Source organism: Arachis hypogaea, chromosome 18 (genome assembly GCF_003086295.3).
Source record: "Arachis hypogaea cultivar Tifrunner chromosome 18, arahy.Tifrunner.gnm2.J5K5, whole genome shotgun sequence".
Classification (NCBI taxonomy): domain Eukaryota; kingdom Viridiplantae; phylum Streptophyta; class Magnoliopsida; order Fabales; family Fabaceae; genus Arachis; species Arachis hypogaea.
In genome coordinates, this window is record NC_092053.1 from 27,326,587 (window position 1) to 27,343,894 (window position 17,308).

The 17,308-nt window shown below is 38.1% G+C and overlaps 2 protein-coding genes across 3 annotated transcripts; one reads left to right on the forward strand and one right to left on the reverse strand.

The window, feature by feature from the left end:
* Positions 1 to 3,291: 3,291 nt before the first annotated feature.
* LOC112771277 (pentatricopeptide repeat-containing protein At4g14190, chloroplastic) lies at positions 3,292 to 5,729 on the forward strand. Its single transcript, XM_029295131.2, has 2 exons — positions 3,292 to 3,795; positions 4,324 to 5,729. The coding sequence occupies exons 1-2, from the start codon at positions 3,373 to 3,375 to the stop codon at positions 5,092 to 5,094; spliced, it is 1,194 nt and encodes a 397-aa protein (XP_029150964.1). The 5' UTR covers positions 3,292 to 3,372; the 3' UTR covers positions 5,095 to 5,729.
* LOC112771276 (protein PUTATIVE RECOMBINATION INITIATION DEFECT 1-like) lies at positions 5,514 to 13,214 on the reverse strand. Of its 2 annotated transcripts, XM_072224530.1 has the most exons (9): positions 12,668 to 13,214; positions 12,135 to 12,255; positions 11,900 to 12,009; positions 11,638 to 11,818; positions 9,041 to 10,882; positions 8,232 to 8,940; positions 7,292 to 7,572; positions 6,531 to 6,976; positions 5,514 to 6,383 (listed from the first exon to the last, which is right to left on the reverse strand). In XM_072224530.1, exons 5-8 carry the CDS (start codon positions 9,976 to 9,978, stop codon positions 6,670 to 6,672), a joined length of 2,235 nt encoding a protein of 744 aa, XP_072080631.1. In that variant the 5' UTR covers positions 9,979 to 10,882; positions 11,638 to 11,818; positions 11,900 to 12,009; positions 12,135 to 12,255; positions 12,668 to 13,214; the 3' UTR covers positions 5,514 to 6,383; positions 6,531 to 6,669. The 2 variants fall into 2 exon arrangements, with proteins under 2 accessions (XP_072080631.1, XP_025671753.2); XM_025815968.3 differs by lacking the exons at positions 11,638 to 11,818; positions 11,900 to 12,009; positions 12,135 to 12,255; positions 12,668 to 13,214 and having other exon boundaries at positions 6,531 to 7,153; positions 9,041 to 10,116.
* Between the last annotated feature and the right edge of the window lie 4,094 nt (positions 13,215 to 17,308).

Here is a 17,308-nt window from a genome sequence, read left to right on the forward strand (position 1 = left end):
CTAACTCACAAGTCATAATCACAGACCATATCATATACATGGATCTATATGTTGAATAAGAATACGTCAGTATATACATAATCAAATTCTAATACTGAACTTTCGTCAATGAAAGTTTATTTCAGGAAACCGCATCACCAGTTTTTTTTTCTTTTCATTTCTCTTAGTTTTGCATTTACATTATAGAAGAAAAAATCACAGACTGTCATAGATAAATAATTTGTCTCGAACTATCTCCAAACAAAGAATCATCAATGATCTTTCGTCACCCTGCAGCAATTTAATAACAATGTCATAGTGTAGTTTTCAACAAACACACCAAACATGGAAATTAATTTTAAGTTACTAAACCTTTTAGAGGTGCTTATGGTTCTGGTTTTCTTCTTATCATCCGACTTTGTTGATGAAGCCTCATTCTCTCTTGTAGCTGCTTCTCTCTTCATTCTCTTCAACTCTACTTCCATGGCGTTTGTCAGTCCATCAACTTTCTTTGCAAGCATCTGAAAAAAAATATCTTAAAACTTTAGTTCAATTTCAAAAGAATGATTATGTGACAAGGCATTAACTAATGGCTATCAGCATTATCTTAATTTCTTCATCTTTGGCTTGCAAATTACTGTCTTCAACTTCACAAGACTTCCTCAGATTCACGACTTCTTTTTGAAACTTATCATACACAAAACATGAGACCACATGTTCACTGCAAAATCATTTGGTATCTTGCTTTTGGAATCTTCATCTACCACAACAGTGTTTCTAATTTCTGCTACTTCGTATTCATTACTAAACCAGTTCAACTTCATGTCGGTGTTCACATGTGTCTCGTTCTCCTTTTCACCACCATTAACAGCTTTGCTTCGCGATGCCCATATCCCTGTTACAACATTTTCAGCAGCACAACGTCTCTTTCTTGCGGGGCTCCCCTGTTTTAACATCCAAGCAGCATTGTCTTTGAACATTTTTTCGTATTTGGCTGCTGAAACAAATAGCTTCCAACAGCAGATCCCCTATGTTGTGATGTGGATCTCTTTCTCAGTCCACTACTGGTAGTTAGGCAACCTAGGATGTTAGATTTTACTTCTTTAGAAGGATTATAAAACGCATTCAAATTGGTTGCGTTATTTGAGAATTGCTTTAAGCCATCTTTACAACAGTTATTGCTTCTTCTGTTCTCTAGGTTTACTATTCTTTCCTCTAGATCAGCCATCATGTTCTCCAGTTCTTTTTTCCCCAAATGTTCTACAACATCATTTGGCTGAGTGTCACCCAATGCCCTTGTTGGCGCCACGCAACCAAGTCTTACAATGTGCTCATCAACCCACACAAAGAATTTGCAATATGTTTGTTTTACCTAAATCGATTCGAACACAATGAAAATGTGTTGGTACAAAACACTCATATTCATTCTAATCCACATATATCGCTATAATTAATCCCTAAACTCAATCTCAAAAATCCTTTCTAATTTTAAACTAGTTTTGATATCAGATCAGGTTCGATGTCAAATCATTTCAAAATCAATTTATTTCTCTAATTCGATTTATTTCCAATAAATCAACTTATTTATAAATCTCAATGATTTTTCAAAATCAACCAGCTCCAACATTAAATCATTTATAAAATCAACCTAATTCAACATCAAACAGGTTACGAAATCCGATCATTTTCATATCCAATTCTCAGGCCATTCCCAACAATTCAAAATCACATCCACAAAAACTCAACAAAATCCAGAGTTTAAACCACAAATCCAATAAATCACAATTTAAACCAATTTTAGCATAAACTTAGTATGCATACATGAAGAATTGCGAGCTTACCTTTAATAATGGGCATCCAAAAAATTGCCTATTCGGGTTCGTGTTTGTCTTCGACATGTAAAAGATGGCATATTTTTCGCAGAAGCATTTTGGGGCCACACCATCTTTTACATCCCCAGGTTACAGCGAACATGAGTTTGCATATCTAACTATGAGTTCGTGTCGTCCGCCGTCTCTACCTCTGCTTCGTCTCGTACTTGAGGAGCATGCATCACTGGCCATCAATCTAATTAACACCACCATGAACAACTATAATCAACTACTGGATTCGAAATTGAAATAGTCTTCTTCCACGAACAGTGTTTACAGAAAGTGAGTAACATAACAAAAAAAATAAAAAAATTGGAAGAGAAATTCAAAAAAATACCCAACTAGTGATGGATCCAAGATAGCCCTAACAGAAAAATCGACAACACAGGTTGTGGTTGTTCGCTGGAACAACCAACGATGTCTAACGCAGTTCAATCCTTTGAGCTGCCTCAACTACAATCTATGGTTTGTCGGAATAACTTAACCCAGCCGGTGAGACACAGAAGAATACCAACGCATGAACTAGAAGAAGAAGCAGTAGGCTTTACAAGGGTATTTCGAAAGGGTTTTGCTGTGGGTCGTCGGATCCTAGCCGGGGAGGGGATAAATTAGGGTCTTCGAGGAATTAACCACTGTTTTTATTATTTTGAAACATTTTGTAAAAATTAATTATTTGCAAAATGCACCCATTCATATTGGAGTACATATACATTAAGGGTGGTATAATGCAAATAACATAAAATACAATGCAGTATGAAAACTTTTAATAAATCCATTAATAAATTTTTGAAAATTTTACTTGATCAACGGCCGTAATGGTGACACCTAATCAAGGGTAAACAACCCTCACAATTCTATAAGGTTTGGAAGAAATCACCATTATAAAATCATATTTGCAATTAGATAAATGCAAGACAAAGAATTGCCAAATGTTGCACATTTAATAGAATTTTTATAACTTGGACAGCAAATTCGAATTAGATTGGATACAATGTTATGAAGCATTATTGGAACTGTCATTAGAACTTCCCAAGCATGTAGTTTCTTGGATTTGCTATTTTATATGCTAATAATTATTTGAGTAAATATCTAAATTGATCTTTAAAAAATTTTAGATAAAAATTTTTATTATTTAATATATTTTATTCATTAAAAATTTTAAAAATTATTTTTGTTAGACAAATTGATCTCTTTGTTATTTTTAATATGCTTGTTAAATAAATAAATCTCTAACAAATTTTATTATAAGATAATTTGATAAAAATATAACTATAAAATAATTTTGAAAACAAAATGACGAAGAATGAATTTTATTCGATGGGAATACTTTTTTATGACTTATAAAGAATTAATTTATTTTTTGGTAATCGAATAAAAATTTATTTGGGATTAAAATATTTGATATAGAATTTTTTGAAGACCAAATCTAGTTTATTCTAATAATTTAAATCGTTAAATGATGGGCCCCCATTAAGAAGTTCACATTCCACAAACCATAGAAAATTTGAAAAGAGGAAAAATAATGGAGAATTCTTTGACACAAGCTCGTTCTCACAGCCACCACTTCCATTTCCACACCAATTGCTTCACAAAAACCATACATACAGAAACTAAGAGCAGCAAAAACAAAACCATCTTTTTCTTCTTCAAACCTTCTTCAAAATTCCAATCCCTCACAACCCAAGCTCGCCTTGCTTCCTCTATCCACCCACTGTCGCCACCGCCACCATCCACCAACCATGCTGTTTGGGACTCAAAGCACACCACCCTTCTTGTGGAAGCTTACCATGTTCACCGTGGACTGGGAATCTTGCTCCGGAAACTTGATAGCATAGATGGTGACCCTCTTAGGATTCTTACTGAAGACGGTGATTGGCCCAAAGAATACTTTTGGGCTGTTGTCAAGTTCCTCAAGAATGCATCAAGGTTTTCGGAAATCCTTCAGGTTTGGGACTTCTGGGACCCCTATCACTTGCAGTTTCTTGTATTTAGTTTATTTATTTATTTATTTATTTATTTTTTTTTTGACAAAGTTTGAAGCTTTGCGTAAAGCCGTAAATGTTCTTAAAATATTTAATTGAAAATAATGTAATTTGGAGTCATAATGATTTATGGGTAATAAGTGAGAATATGATACGGTTCCTTATGTGACTACTGACTATGATAAATTTATGAAAAAGACAAAGTAATAAATCTATGAATTTTTAGGTGGGTAGTGCATTTAGTATGGATAAAACACTTGTGCATCATAGTAACTCATTCATTTGCTTGCTATGTATGTAAACTCTCCACTTATTTATGGATGAACTAAAATGAATTGATGTACACATGTAAATCTATTGTCAATGTCTGGAATCTATTTAATTGCCTTTTGATGTGTAAAAGGGTTTTCTTCTTCCTTCTTTTTGGATTAATATTTCATAGTTCCTTAGCATCTTGCAGTAATTGATTCCAGGGTATTTGTGAATAATAGGTATTTGACATGTGGAAGAACATTGAGAAATCCCGGATTAGTGAGTTAAACTATAACAAGATAATATCCCTGTTAGTTGAAGGAGGGATGATGGAAGGTGCCATGTCTACATTGCAAGAGATGAAAATTCATGGTCTCAAGCCTTCTTTGGACACCTACAATCCGATTATCCACGGTTTCTCCAGAGAAGGTAAATTTGGCGAAGCTTTGTGTTTTCTTGATGAGATGAAAGAATTTGATTTAGAGCCAGACACGGAGACTTATGACGGATTAATACGAGCTTATGGTAAATTTAAAATGTATGATGAGTTTGGTAAGTGTGTGAAAAAGATGGAGTTGGATGGTTGTCCTCCTGATCATATCACTTATAATATACTTGTACAAGAGTATTCACATGGTGGGGTACTCGAAAGGATGGAAAAATTATATCAAAGAATGATTTTGAAAAGAATGCGTTTGCAATCTTCAACATTGATTGCAATGCTCGATGCTTACACCACATTTGGAATGGTTGAAAAGATGGAAATGTTTTATAGAAAATTGTTGAACTCAAAAACACGTCTAGATGATGATTTGATACGAAAAGTGGCTGAGGTTTATATCAAGAACTACATGTTTTCTAGGTTAGAGGACCTTGGATTAGATTTACGTTTAGCATTTGGTGAATCTGACCTTGTATGGTGTCTTCGCCTCCTATCTTATGCATGTCTTCTGAGTCGAAAAGGTATGGATATAATTGTTCAAGAAATGCAAGATGCCAAGGTTCATTAGAATGTTACCACTGCCAATATCATCATGCTGGCTTATGTGAAGATGAGAGATTTCAAGAGCTTGAGGATTTTGCTCTCGCTATTGCCAATGTATCGAGTGAAGCCTGATATAGTCACTGTTGGAATTGTATTCGATGCAAACAGAATCGGCTTTGATGGTAGTGGAACTTTAGAAGCATGGAGAAGAATGCGGTATCATTACCGAGTTGTAGAAATGGAAACAGATTCTCTGGTTCTTACTGCATTTGGTAAAGGCCATTTTCTAAAAAGCTGCGAAGAAATATACTCTTCCCTTCACCCAGAGTATAGAGAAAGGAAAACATGGACGTATCATGACCTTATTACTTTAGTATCAATGTATAGTGGCAAGTAACATTCATTGTATGAAAACAAAACAGATAACAAAAGAGATGGAGTATGTAAAACAGATAACAAAAGTTTCAATGTCTCGCATTATTGTTATTGTCCAGTTGGGATTAGGAGGTTGAAAAAAACACTTGTAACTAGCGGTTTAGGAATTGTAGATTTATCATACATTACATTACAATCAGCTCTGCAGCTTGTAATATTTTCCGTTTTCGGGTTGTTTCTCCCGGATTTAAAATGTATAACAAGAAAAAAGTATTTACACTCTTACAAGACATGTTTTCCTCTCCAACAATATGGGACGTTACATGGGCAGAAAAATGGTGATATGATACCAGGTAGTTTATGCATTTTCTTTGCCCATTATCATTTCTTCTATGTAAGGTAGTGCTTTGAAGGTAATAGGTTGTGTTTTTTTTTTTGTTGGACCAAGGCAGGCTGGCATGCATCTCCATGCACCACAAATACTTGCAATCCCGCTACCACCTCCTAGACATGGGCCTGCACCTAGAGTATATAAGTGAGGTAGGGCTGCTTGTGCTCGCATTGGGACTAACACTAGTTAGTGTGATTATGTGAGGGGCAATGATGATGATGAAGATGGCGATCATGAGGTAAATACATATATATAGAATCACTATGATACTTGGTAATGGAATTCCAAACATGCTTACCATTTTGAAACCTAAGCTATCTGCATCTATTATCTACAGTGAGGGTCCTCAAAAACGATTCTATTTCTTCTAAGAGCCTCTTGTTACCCACATGAAATCCCCATGAATCCATATCTATGTATGTCTCTGATGACATTAAATCAATGAGATAGCTGTAAACGTCTCCCAGATCATAAGGTGTGGTGAGGACCTGCTTTATTGGTTCAGACGGGAGACACTCGGAGTTTGTGTAAATGTGCTTTCTGCATTCCTGTAGACAATAGAAATGGCATAGCTATGACATCTAATCTAGTTGTGTAAAATGCACATATTTTAAACTTCATGCGAGTGTAATAAAGTTAACCCTAAATATAGAGCATATGTAGTTTAAACTTATAGACATAAAAATGGTAGTTACCTGGAGCATTTGACTTATAGTTGCAGTTTGCTCAGTACTTAAGAAGTCTGATTTGAGTAGTTCGTGAAGTAAAACCAGAGTTTCCGAGCTCAAACTACTTGCATCAATGCTATTAAGTATGCCAGATATGCATGAATTGTTAAACAGTATCTATATGTATGGCAGGTCTTTGAGTTTTAGCAAGTGACGGAGATGCTAAACGAGGAGATACCAAAGACGCTGTCATCTCTTCCATAATCATTCTGCACCAGTTGCTCTTTCCATGTAGTTTTGTTTGATTTTCCAGCTTTTCCCATCTCAGAAGCATTGACAGGCAAACGGCACAATTTGTAGCCACTCTCGCGTCATCATAAAAAACTAGGCCTTCCAATATACTCTTTATGGACATTAAGTACCCAACGGAGCATTTCAACTCTTCATGTGTATTGTTTATTTGATTTGATACTCTGTTAAACAACTCTAACAGGCTATAAGAAGCAATAATCTTGACCACAGGAGAACCAAAATGCAGAATTCTGCACAAATCATGGCAGTGGATGCCAATGAAGGGTAGGGGTTCTGCTGAATTTGTTAAAACAAAGAAGTTTTGCCAATCCACAACCCCTTGAACAGTGGCATGCAAACTAGAACAGAAAAATTAGCATCTAAAACATAATTGATGAAAAAAATATGTAATATTGAGGTCGATATGGTGACATTAATCAGAACGAAGAGGATATGTATAATTTATCATTTCATTATGCTGATACGAACTTTTATACCTTCTAATAGCGAAGTAATGAAGCAAAAGAACAAAGATTAATGTTTCTCCAGTGCTTGTTCCCTCATCATGGTCAACCAAAGCAGGTCCCTTTGATGCAGCAGCACAGACTGCAGTATTGACTACAGATATTATGCTAGTGTTGAAAAGAATAGTCTTTGATGCCTCTTCAAGTGCTTTACTGGTGGAAAGATGCAAAATCATGGAAAGAATACCAATTGCAAAGAGACTTTCATTACTTAAAACATCAGAATTTTCTGGTGGAATAAAATACTCCATCATCTGCAGAATCAGTAACATGCTGTTAGAACAATCACTGGACAAATCATAGTGTTACAAGTAGTTTGTTCACAAAAAAATGGTAGCATCAATGCACATTTGCATTCAACCCTTCTCTGACTGTGGTTTTGCTATTATATATTCCACTTCAATTTAGTTACTACATTTTAGACTCTCAATTCTAATATTTCAAAATCATTCTTGCAACAGATCCCCAGATTGTTGTTTTTGGCCTGTTACAGTGTTACCTATTCATATTATCATACTTTTCCAAATTCAAACATGAGCATCGCAATTCACAAGAGTTATGTTTTGCAGTCTAGATCCTTCAGGATTTTAAATGTAGAAGTTTGGCAAAATGACACCCATATGATCAGAACTCGATAATATTGTCATCATTTGATAGAGACTACACATGGAGGATCACTGACTATACTAAGTCTGATAAATAGCTAGGACTAGGAGTAAAGGGAACTAGAAAGTCCAGGTTCCAAAATCCAAATCCAAAGCTAGCGTAAATTGCAAGGACTAAAATGATAAATTAACCAAACCAAAACTAGAATATCTAAACATGGTCATGATTAATTTATATAATCTCTAAACAACTTTAATACTCGAAACAAACTTTCTAACAATAGGAAGCAATGTGCCTAAGTATATACCTTCATGGTTACTGCAATCCAACTCTGATCAGCTGAAAGTGCTTCAGGATGCACTGAACTCAAAATGTTAAAAACTAAAAGCAAGATGGACATGAAAGTTGTTTCTGAGAAGGTATTGCTCGAATAGCACCAAGTCCTGATTGTTGACCCTATTCCATGCAAAGATAGCTGGTCAGAAGCAGCTGGACAGATGTGAATTAAGGTTGCCATAAGATTTAGAACCGAAATCACATCATGTTCTTGACCTTCTTCCTCAAAGAGCTGTGCCAATAAGCATATGAAAAGTCTAGCTCCATAATTATCTTTTTCAGATACTAACTCTGCAAGCGTCTGTACATCTATAGTTTGATAAATGTTCCCAATAATTATGTCACCTCCTTCTAAGTTGTAGCTTCTGCAGAATGCTAAAATTTGATGACCCAAAGATTCGACTATATTCTCTTGTTGAAACAACCACCTCAATGATACTGTGTGAATACTTCCAGAAAGTAAATCCCATTCATCATTCTTTATGAGCCGAAACAGAATCTCTTCAGCTTCTCGACTGTAATGAATTCCGTGGTTCATCTTGCCAAGACCCCTTAACAATCCGTACAGATTTACCAGTTGTGTCACTATCAAGTTATCTTTGGTTGGATCATGAAAATCACTTCCATTCAGAAGAATATATTGTTCAAGGGAAGCTAAAACCAACTTCTCATCAGCAATTCTGGTAAATGAAAGTCAAATAAAGTTGTTAGGGAAACATAGAAGTTGATGAATTGTCAAATACAGAAATACGAATAAAATGAAATAGACAGTTCAACAACCTTATATCATATAGTGTACGAGTATACATAATCAGCAAAATAGCAGTTTGGCAAGAGGACAAGTTTAAATTGTTACTTCTCCTCTGCCCAAGTAGAAAGACTAAGTCAACAGGATCGGATGGTAGGTCCAATGCAGCATCTCTAATTGGTTGTCCAGAATCATTTCCCTGGAGAGAATCTATAAGGGAGCTGAGTAACAAATATACTCTATATTTCATCCTATCTCCAGTAAACAAACCCAAACATCCAAATGAAAAACTGAACCAACTGGATGAAATCAGGGACTCTGCAAATTCCATGGCATCATTACTAGAATGCAAAAGTATCAAATGAAAAGTTTCAAGCACAGCCAGGACAATTTCCTCTTCCATTTCATGGATGCCAGATACGAGCCAAGGAAGCAAATGTGTTCTACATATATCTAGAATGCAGCTTCTAAGTGTCAGCTTACTAGAGTTGATGGTGTTCCCATCATGACTGTATGCATATGCCTCTTTAAGTAGGTACAGACATTGCAAGATTTGGTTAATGTCCCTTTCAGAGATGCAGATACAAGATAATGCGGCATGTTTCACTGCATCCTCAACAGATTTTGGCAGATCTAAATCTCCATTACAAGATGGAGATCTGATAAGGACCACAAAGACTGAGCAAGCCATTATAAAAGTATCAGGAGTCATACCCATCTCTCCATTAGAATTCTTTTTAAGCATTTTTATCAAAACAAGAACCAACTCCTCCATTTGAGAAGATGATACAGCTCCAGGACACTCAGAAATGCATTCATAAATGAGCTTCAAAGTCTGGTATTGAGCTGGGTGAAAAGGAACTTCAGCCACATAATGTAATACTGGAATCAGAGTGTGAAACCCAATAACAAGCCTTAGTTTGAAAGCTTCCTTAGCAGTTGATAAAAAATCAAGTACCTGAAGGCACATCCTAACTACAGGATCCTTACAATTTGTTCATAAAAATGGAACAACATAAGTCACTTATTTGTAACATGAAGAACCAAATTAAGAATCGCATTTACAAACTTTAAAAGGAAAAAGGTGAGCTAAGCTAAACTAGACCAATCAAACTCATCTAGGTAACTGACTATACATTTCATTCAATCAGCAATGAATCCAAACTGTAACTGATAGAAACCGGTTTGGTTTAGTTTACAAGAGGAAAGGCAAGTATTCTACTTGCTGGTTTTTAGTTGTTTTAGTTCATAATTGCTGTGAATTAGCTATCGGGTTGTTTCCTTTGAGCTTCACTAGCAGGCATAAGGGCAATAGTTCTTAGTCCTAGCTGCTGCCTATAAATACTAGTTGATTAGTTAATTTTAATTTTATGAATTTTCTGTTAAAACTGTTAGAACTAGAAAGGAAGAACTCCCTCCACAGTTGGTAGTTCCAACCTTGTATTCCAACAAGGGAATTGTGATTTGCAATCCCTAATCATCAATAAAGCCTACCGTTTCTGCTACTCCCTGAACCTATCACTAACGCATGGACATACTAGTTAGCAATTTTTAGGTGTACTTACCTGAATATCTTAATACTTCAAATACATAATCTGCAATGTTTTCTTCTACCATGACATGAATCTGATTGTCTAAAGTTCCAATGGAAGACAGATAATGAAATAGTAAATCCAGAGTGCTGATTTGGACTTGACTGTTCGATGAAAGCAGTGGACCTTTGATGGCTTCTGCAAGCAGATTAACCAGAGATAACTCCTTGGCTCCCTCAATGTTTTCTTCAGAGTCAGCTCCATCAGAGTAAGAAAGGTGACAAGTATCATATGCACCTTCTTCCCTGAGCAAATGTCCTTGAGCCAACATAGTCAAAAGTGCTAATCAATAATGAAGGAGAACTGTTAGTCAAAGTAAAACAATACTGAAAGTTATGTCATACTACAGAATGAGTCTTTACTGTTGCTAAAGCCGTTTGGATGACTAACATTAATTACTCATTCATTAATCCAGCAATGTCTGCTTAGCATATATACTCTGTAGCTTATGTGTGCATAGTCTTAGAGAGATACAAGCAGAAAACCAATCTTATTGATATCATGATATACAGATGATCATATATGAAGTTCTGCATAATATGGCAAACTTTTTGTGTCTTTATATCGTCAGCGTGTAACAGCACCAGGGGCTAGGGCCTCCTAATTGCAAACATCTATTAGATTGTATCATCTTGTTTGTAATGAGTTTCAATGCAAGAAAAGAGTAAAAACATGTTTTGGAGAATGCCAATGGTATCAGCTCCTTAAGATGAAAGCATGAGGACCAAGTAACAGAGAGAAATGAGAGAGCTTGGAATTGTGAATGAGAAAATAGACATGACAAGCTAAGTAAGACAAAAGACATGTTAGTAAACTCTAAATGAAATGAGAATGAACTTCTAACTAACTACACACACCAAGACCGACCTAACTAACTGCATGTTGAACCAGTGTAACTGCCAATAACAACTATCATAGAAATTCTTGATGTCAAATCTTACTAAATGTCCAAAACTGGCCTCGTCACAAACAAAACAGAAATACTGAAAATTGAAACTTCAGCAACAAACAAAAAGATTGTGAGATTGATAACAGACCAATACAATTCAAGCGAACATCATCATTTTGAGACTTCATGAGAACGTCTCCCAATAGGTACAGGAGCGTCGGACAAAAGGGAACTAAGATATCAGTGTCATCTCCCTCAGTAGATGTATTCTTAAGAGCATACAGTTTGTAAAGGACAAAAAGGATCTCGCCACGGATCTCATCACTGCACTGAGGAAGTAGAGGGCTTACAACATCCAAATCAAATTTGAAAAAACTATTATGCATATCAGAACCAATACAATTGTTTACCTTGGCAATTGAAGACCGGTAACAAGAATGGTAATGAGGCCGTATACATCTCTGATATGTGCTATTAGATCATCATTTTCACAATTCAGAAGAACCCCAAGGCAGTGTATCTGTACACTCAAACCACAAAAAAAAAAAAAACGACAGTCAATAAATTTTTCCCTTCATTGTGTCAAGAATAATGGAAATAAAAACTCTTCTACAATGTTCCAATAGAGTAAAAAAAGAGGACAACCCGGCGCATAAGCATCTTGCGTTAAGGCAGGGTCCGGGAAGAGTCGCACCAAAGGGTGTAATATATGCAGCCTAACCTGATAATTACATCAGTGGCTGTTTCCACGGCTTGAACTCATGACCTGGAGGTCATATGGACTGTTAATTGTACTTCAAGACTGCATAGAGTCATATGTTAAGTTTAAATTTGTGGTCCGCCACCAAAACAACAACCATGACTGCATCCACAATCACAGAAATTACAGTGATTGTGGCTACAGAGATTTCAGTCAGAGCAAAATCTCATAGTTTTGGAAGCCTTGGAAATGCATATAAATTCATAACAACTTCAATTTTAGTCCAATTTCCCCAATTCAGTAAATGCAACATAACAACAATCACAATTTAAAAGCATCACTAGATAAATAATTCGTTACATGCAAAAAACATATCACCGCATTACATTTGATTTCATGTAAGGTATTTAAACAAATAAACTGTCAGATGAAACCAATAATCCAAAACTTATATGATCGGAAAGTAAATCAAAATTACCATGTGCAACTGACGGGAGCTCCAGGCCAGAGTACCGGAGGCAATCCTATCGAAAACCCGACCGACGAACTCTTGTCGAACGGAGGGATCATTGGATGCGCAGAGATTGACAATGAGGCGGATAATCTGCGCAGCAATGGGCTCATCGTCGAAGGAGGAGAGGGCAGCGACGAGAGGAGAGAGGAGGAACTGAGGGTGGAATGCGAGCACTGATAGGAGGAAGGGAGGGTGAGAGAGGGACCGTTCGATCTGGGAGAGAGCATAGGACACGTGGACGGTTGGGGAGAGAGGGTTTGAGACTAGGTTGGAGAAGCAGAGGAGGCAGATGGAGCCGCCGAGCTGAGTCCGGAGATTTAAGGAGGAACGGTGGCCCTGGGAGCATGAGGTGTCGTTGACGAAGACAGTGTCAGCTTCTTCTTCGAAATCCAAATCCACTTCCTGCGAATCGTACATTCTCGTCCGGGTTCAAGCTCAGAAACGATGAGGACGAGGCGTATGTTCAAACTTGCTTTTGGCGCCAAAGTAACAGCAAAATGTGCTGAGGCATGCGGAGATCCGAAATGTTTATTTTGTTTATTTATATTTTAGGGCAAATAACCCATATAAACAAAGCATTGGTTAAATTTACACAATTCTACCAAAATAAAAAACGTTACAAGTTCCACCAAGAGCACATTTTTTATATAGTTCGAATTACACTAATTCGAATTACACATTTATAGTAATTCGAATCACACTGATTCGAACTACACACACGCACTCAAGCACTAATTCGAATCAAGTTGATTCAAATTACACACAGAGAAAGAGACACTAATTCGAATGGGCTAGGTTCGAATTACTCCATGTTTTGCCTATATAAGGAGTTCGAACCAACTTCATTCGAACCACTATTTCAAATTCATACCCCACCAAATCCTAGAAAAAACGACCCAAAACGACTCCAACAAAGGCTTGAGCAGAATATTTAGCTGATGGGGGATAATTTGGACAGACTTTATCGATTAGATGTAGTAGCCTATATAACTGGTGTCATCAACAAAGAGGTTAGTGCCAACTTGTTCTTTTAAAATAGGAGGACTTAATTTTTTTTATATATTTATTGTTAGTGGTTTTGATAGTGAATGATGTTAGTGGCATTGTTAGTGAATGATTTTAGGGGTTTTATTAGTGGTTTTGATAGTGAATGATGTTAGTGGTTTTGTTAGGGGTTTTGTTAGTTGTTTAGGGTGAATGATGTTAGTGGTTTTGTTAGTGGTTTTGGGGGTGGTTTCATTAGTGGTTTCGTCAGCGAATGATGCTAGTGGTTATGTTAGTGACTTTGTTAGTGGTTTTGTTGGTGGTTTTGTTGGTGGTTTTGTTAGTGGTTTTGTTAGTGGTTTTCTTAATGGTTTTGTTGGTGGTTTTATTAGTGGTTTTGTTAGTGAATGATCTTTTGTTAGTGAATGATTAAAGTTATTTTTTATTTTCTGGAACATTATCTTTGCAGCCCCAGCGATGCATCTCGAGCATGCAACGGCAGCAGGGTATGCGTATGGACGAGAGGTACATTCCGTACTTACAGATGGCCGGCTTATACCATCTTGCGAGGCTGAACGAGAGATGGTTCATATTGGATGAGCCCCTGGTCAGTGCGTTCGTTGAGCGCTGGCGTCCAGAGACGCACACGTTCCATATGTTGTTCGGGGAGTGCACTATTACACTGCAGGACGTGGCGTACCAGTTAGGACTACCGATCGATGGATGTTATGTTAGTGGTTACCTGACAGATTTCCAGACGTACATCCAAGGTGGTCGGCCAGCTTGGGTGTGGTTCTAGGAGTTGCTGGGTGTGTTACCTCCTGTGAACTAAATCCAGAAGTTTGCAGTGAACTGCAGCTGGTTCTAGGAGACCTTCGGAGAGCTCCCTGAGGGAGCCGATGAGCCCACAGTTAGGAGGTATACCCGGGCCTATATCATGATGCTGTTAGGGACTCAGCTATTTGCTGATAAGTCCGGCATCAGCATTCACATTAGGTGGCTCCCCTACGTAACTAGGCTTGAGGACATGGGTGGGTACAGCTGGGGATCAGCTGCTCTCTCGTGGTTATACCGGTGCATGTGTCGAATGTCAGGGCAAAATTTGCGGCCACATATTGAATACAGAATGTACGGTATGCAGCAGGTGGTAGCCATCCTCCATCGGGAGCCTCAAGTGCAACCTTGATACCGTTGTGCCTATCTGATATCACCAGGATCCCCGGTTGCGGGGTCACGTGCTGGCGGAGATGGGATAGAAAGAACAACTAGGACTCCGCATTCTCACTCTCCACGAGTGCAAATGCAATAGGCAGGATGTTGGAGTTCCCGTCCTGTGTAATCGCAATGAGCAACGTACCCCCATATTTACCGTACAAGTGCGTCCCGTCGATACTCACCAACAGCTTGCAATGCCGCAATGCCTCAATACATGGTGGGAACATCAAAAAAAGCCGGTGAAATAGGCTTGCGAACCGTCCACCTGTCCCCCCAATAGAACAGGACTCGTTCTCAGCACTGCAACACTACCAGGCATCGTCAGCTGCACTCCCAAGACCCATCGCGGCAACTCGTTGTATGACTCATCCCAATCTCGGTAAATATGGGCCACGGCCTTCTTCTTGACCAACCAAACCCTCCTTAAGTCGGCCTGAACCCAAAGTGTGCCTCCGTCGCATTCGGCACCCTCTCCACGATACCAACCTCTCCGCCACCACTGCAGTTGAGATCAACGGCGAACGACGGGGACGCGACAGGCTCCTCCCTAGGTGCATTCACGGGCATGGACGAACATGCACCAATGGGTCTCGAGCTAGAACCGGCTACGGTGCCTAGAGTTTGGGTATTCCGGTTCGAACCTCCCGAGCTAGATACCACATCAACCAACTTTGCCAACAACTCAGGTGTCCTGACCTCGAAAAACTGGCGACGACAATGGAACAGGACTGCAAATCCTCGTCAGTCCCTATAACAAAAGAATCGTACTTCATGTCATCTCTAAGCACTGAGATCGGAATGCGGTAGAATAGCTTCTGAACACGTTTCACGCCTTGCAGCCCAAGTTTTTGTATTATAGAATTCAAGAAGTCATCGAATCTCGTCGTTGGTCTCATAAAAATACTCAGAGGATCTTTATCAGTAAACTTCACACCGGAGCGTGTCTTTCTCTTAATCGACCCTCTATAATGCACCAACACTACAAAGCTCTCCTCACTAGCCATTTAGTCTCACTCAAATGAACTCAATTCACGTTCACACCATATTTATACACGTATGGGGCTTCTTAATTTGAAACAGCCCAATTCGAATTACATACACATAATTCGAATTAGATACATTTGAACTATAATCAGAATTCCTCACCATGTAATTTGAATCAGATAGATTCGAACTTCTCCTTGCATGGTTCGAATTAGTTTGATTCGAACTATTTACACTGCAAGCCTAATTAATGCATGTTCAAATAAAACACACATATGCATATGATGTATGCTTGCCCATTTGGCTGATGAGTCTCATCTGTCGGTTATAAAGCCAAACCTGACATGTCTGGTAGCTAACCCTGAACAGAACACCAAACATGGAGCAAGTGGGATAACGCTACAACCCTTGCATCTTATCAGCGTACCTGGAGCAGAGAACAACCTCACCACTACTTGTTACCCAGGCGGTGTTATAGTTCTCGACCCAGAGCAAGTGGCGACAGAACTCAGCCCTTGCATCTTACCTGAAACCTCAACTCTCCCAGAGCAAGTGGATAACACCACTGTGGTGCGCAAATTTGTGACTCACACAACTGAACCGGCAAGTGTACCGAGTTGTCCAAGTAATACCTCAGGTGAGTGAGGGTCAAATCCCACGAGGATTGCTTCGGAGGTGCTTCTTCTTCTGGATTAACACGTCATACTCACTACTCCAACGATGGATGATTCATTCAATGCCAAGGATATAAGTGATTAAGCCATTGGTCATGGTCATTAATCTCCTCAGGTCCAAACCAAACACCCGAACAGGCTAGATTAATTTGGGAGAGGGTGAAGCGCACGCAATTCAATCTCTTGGTGATCCTACTCAAAACGCCACAGACAAGGTCGGATCTTCCGAATCAGAGGATGATGCTCTATGATTCTAGCCTGTAGAGCCACAAGAACCTCAATTACCCCTGACTAACGAGGTTTTATGTCACATACCCCGATTATCCCAGATAACTTATTGGAACCTGTGATGCATTCTCAAGTTGTAGCTCAATACTATCCAGGTCAGGACTCGTAAGGAACTCATGTAGAATCAAGATTCATAAGGATGAAGAACAACAATGCATCATAGAATAGAATCAAACATAGATTGAAGTAGAAAAAGTAATTGCATTAATCCATAGGAATTAGCAGAGCTCCTAACCTTAACCTAGGAGGTTTAGTTGCTCATACTGTACAGAAAATAATATGTAAGGTTGGAAGGTTGTGGAGAGAGAGATCCTAAACAATGGTGATCTTCCCTTATATATACTAATCTAAACCTAAAAGGACATTAATAATAATTCGAAATTACAAAAATAGAATAGACTAAGCTAAAGGTGCAAAAGTCCACTTTTGGGCCCACTTGGTGAGTGTTTGGGTTGAGCTT

Excerpts from the sequence above, each read along its gene's own strand:
- LOC112771276 (XM_025815968.3), bottom strand. The coding sequence starts at position 9,978 with ATGTGCCTTCAGGTACTTGATTTTTTATCAACTGCTAAGGAAGCTTTC. Across the intron at positions 7,573-8,231 it reads GGATTGCAGTAACCATGAAG|ATGATGGAGTATTTTATTCC; the intron begins GTATATACTTAG and ends CTGATTCTGCAG. Across the intron at positions 7,154-7,291 it reads CATTACTTCGCTATTAGAAG|TTTGCATGCCACTGTTCAAG; the intron begins GTATAAAAGTTC and ends TTTCTGTTCTAG.
- LOC112771277 (XM_029295131.2), top strand. The coding sequence starts at position 3,373 with ATGGAGAATTCTTTGACACAAGCTCGTTCTCACAGCCACCACTTCCAT. Across the intron at positions 3,796-4,323 it reads GGTTTTCGGAAATCCTTCAG|GTATTTGACATGTGGAAGAA; the intron begins GTTTGGGACTTC and ends TGTGAATAATAG.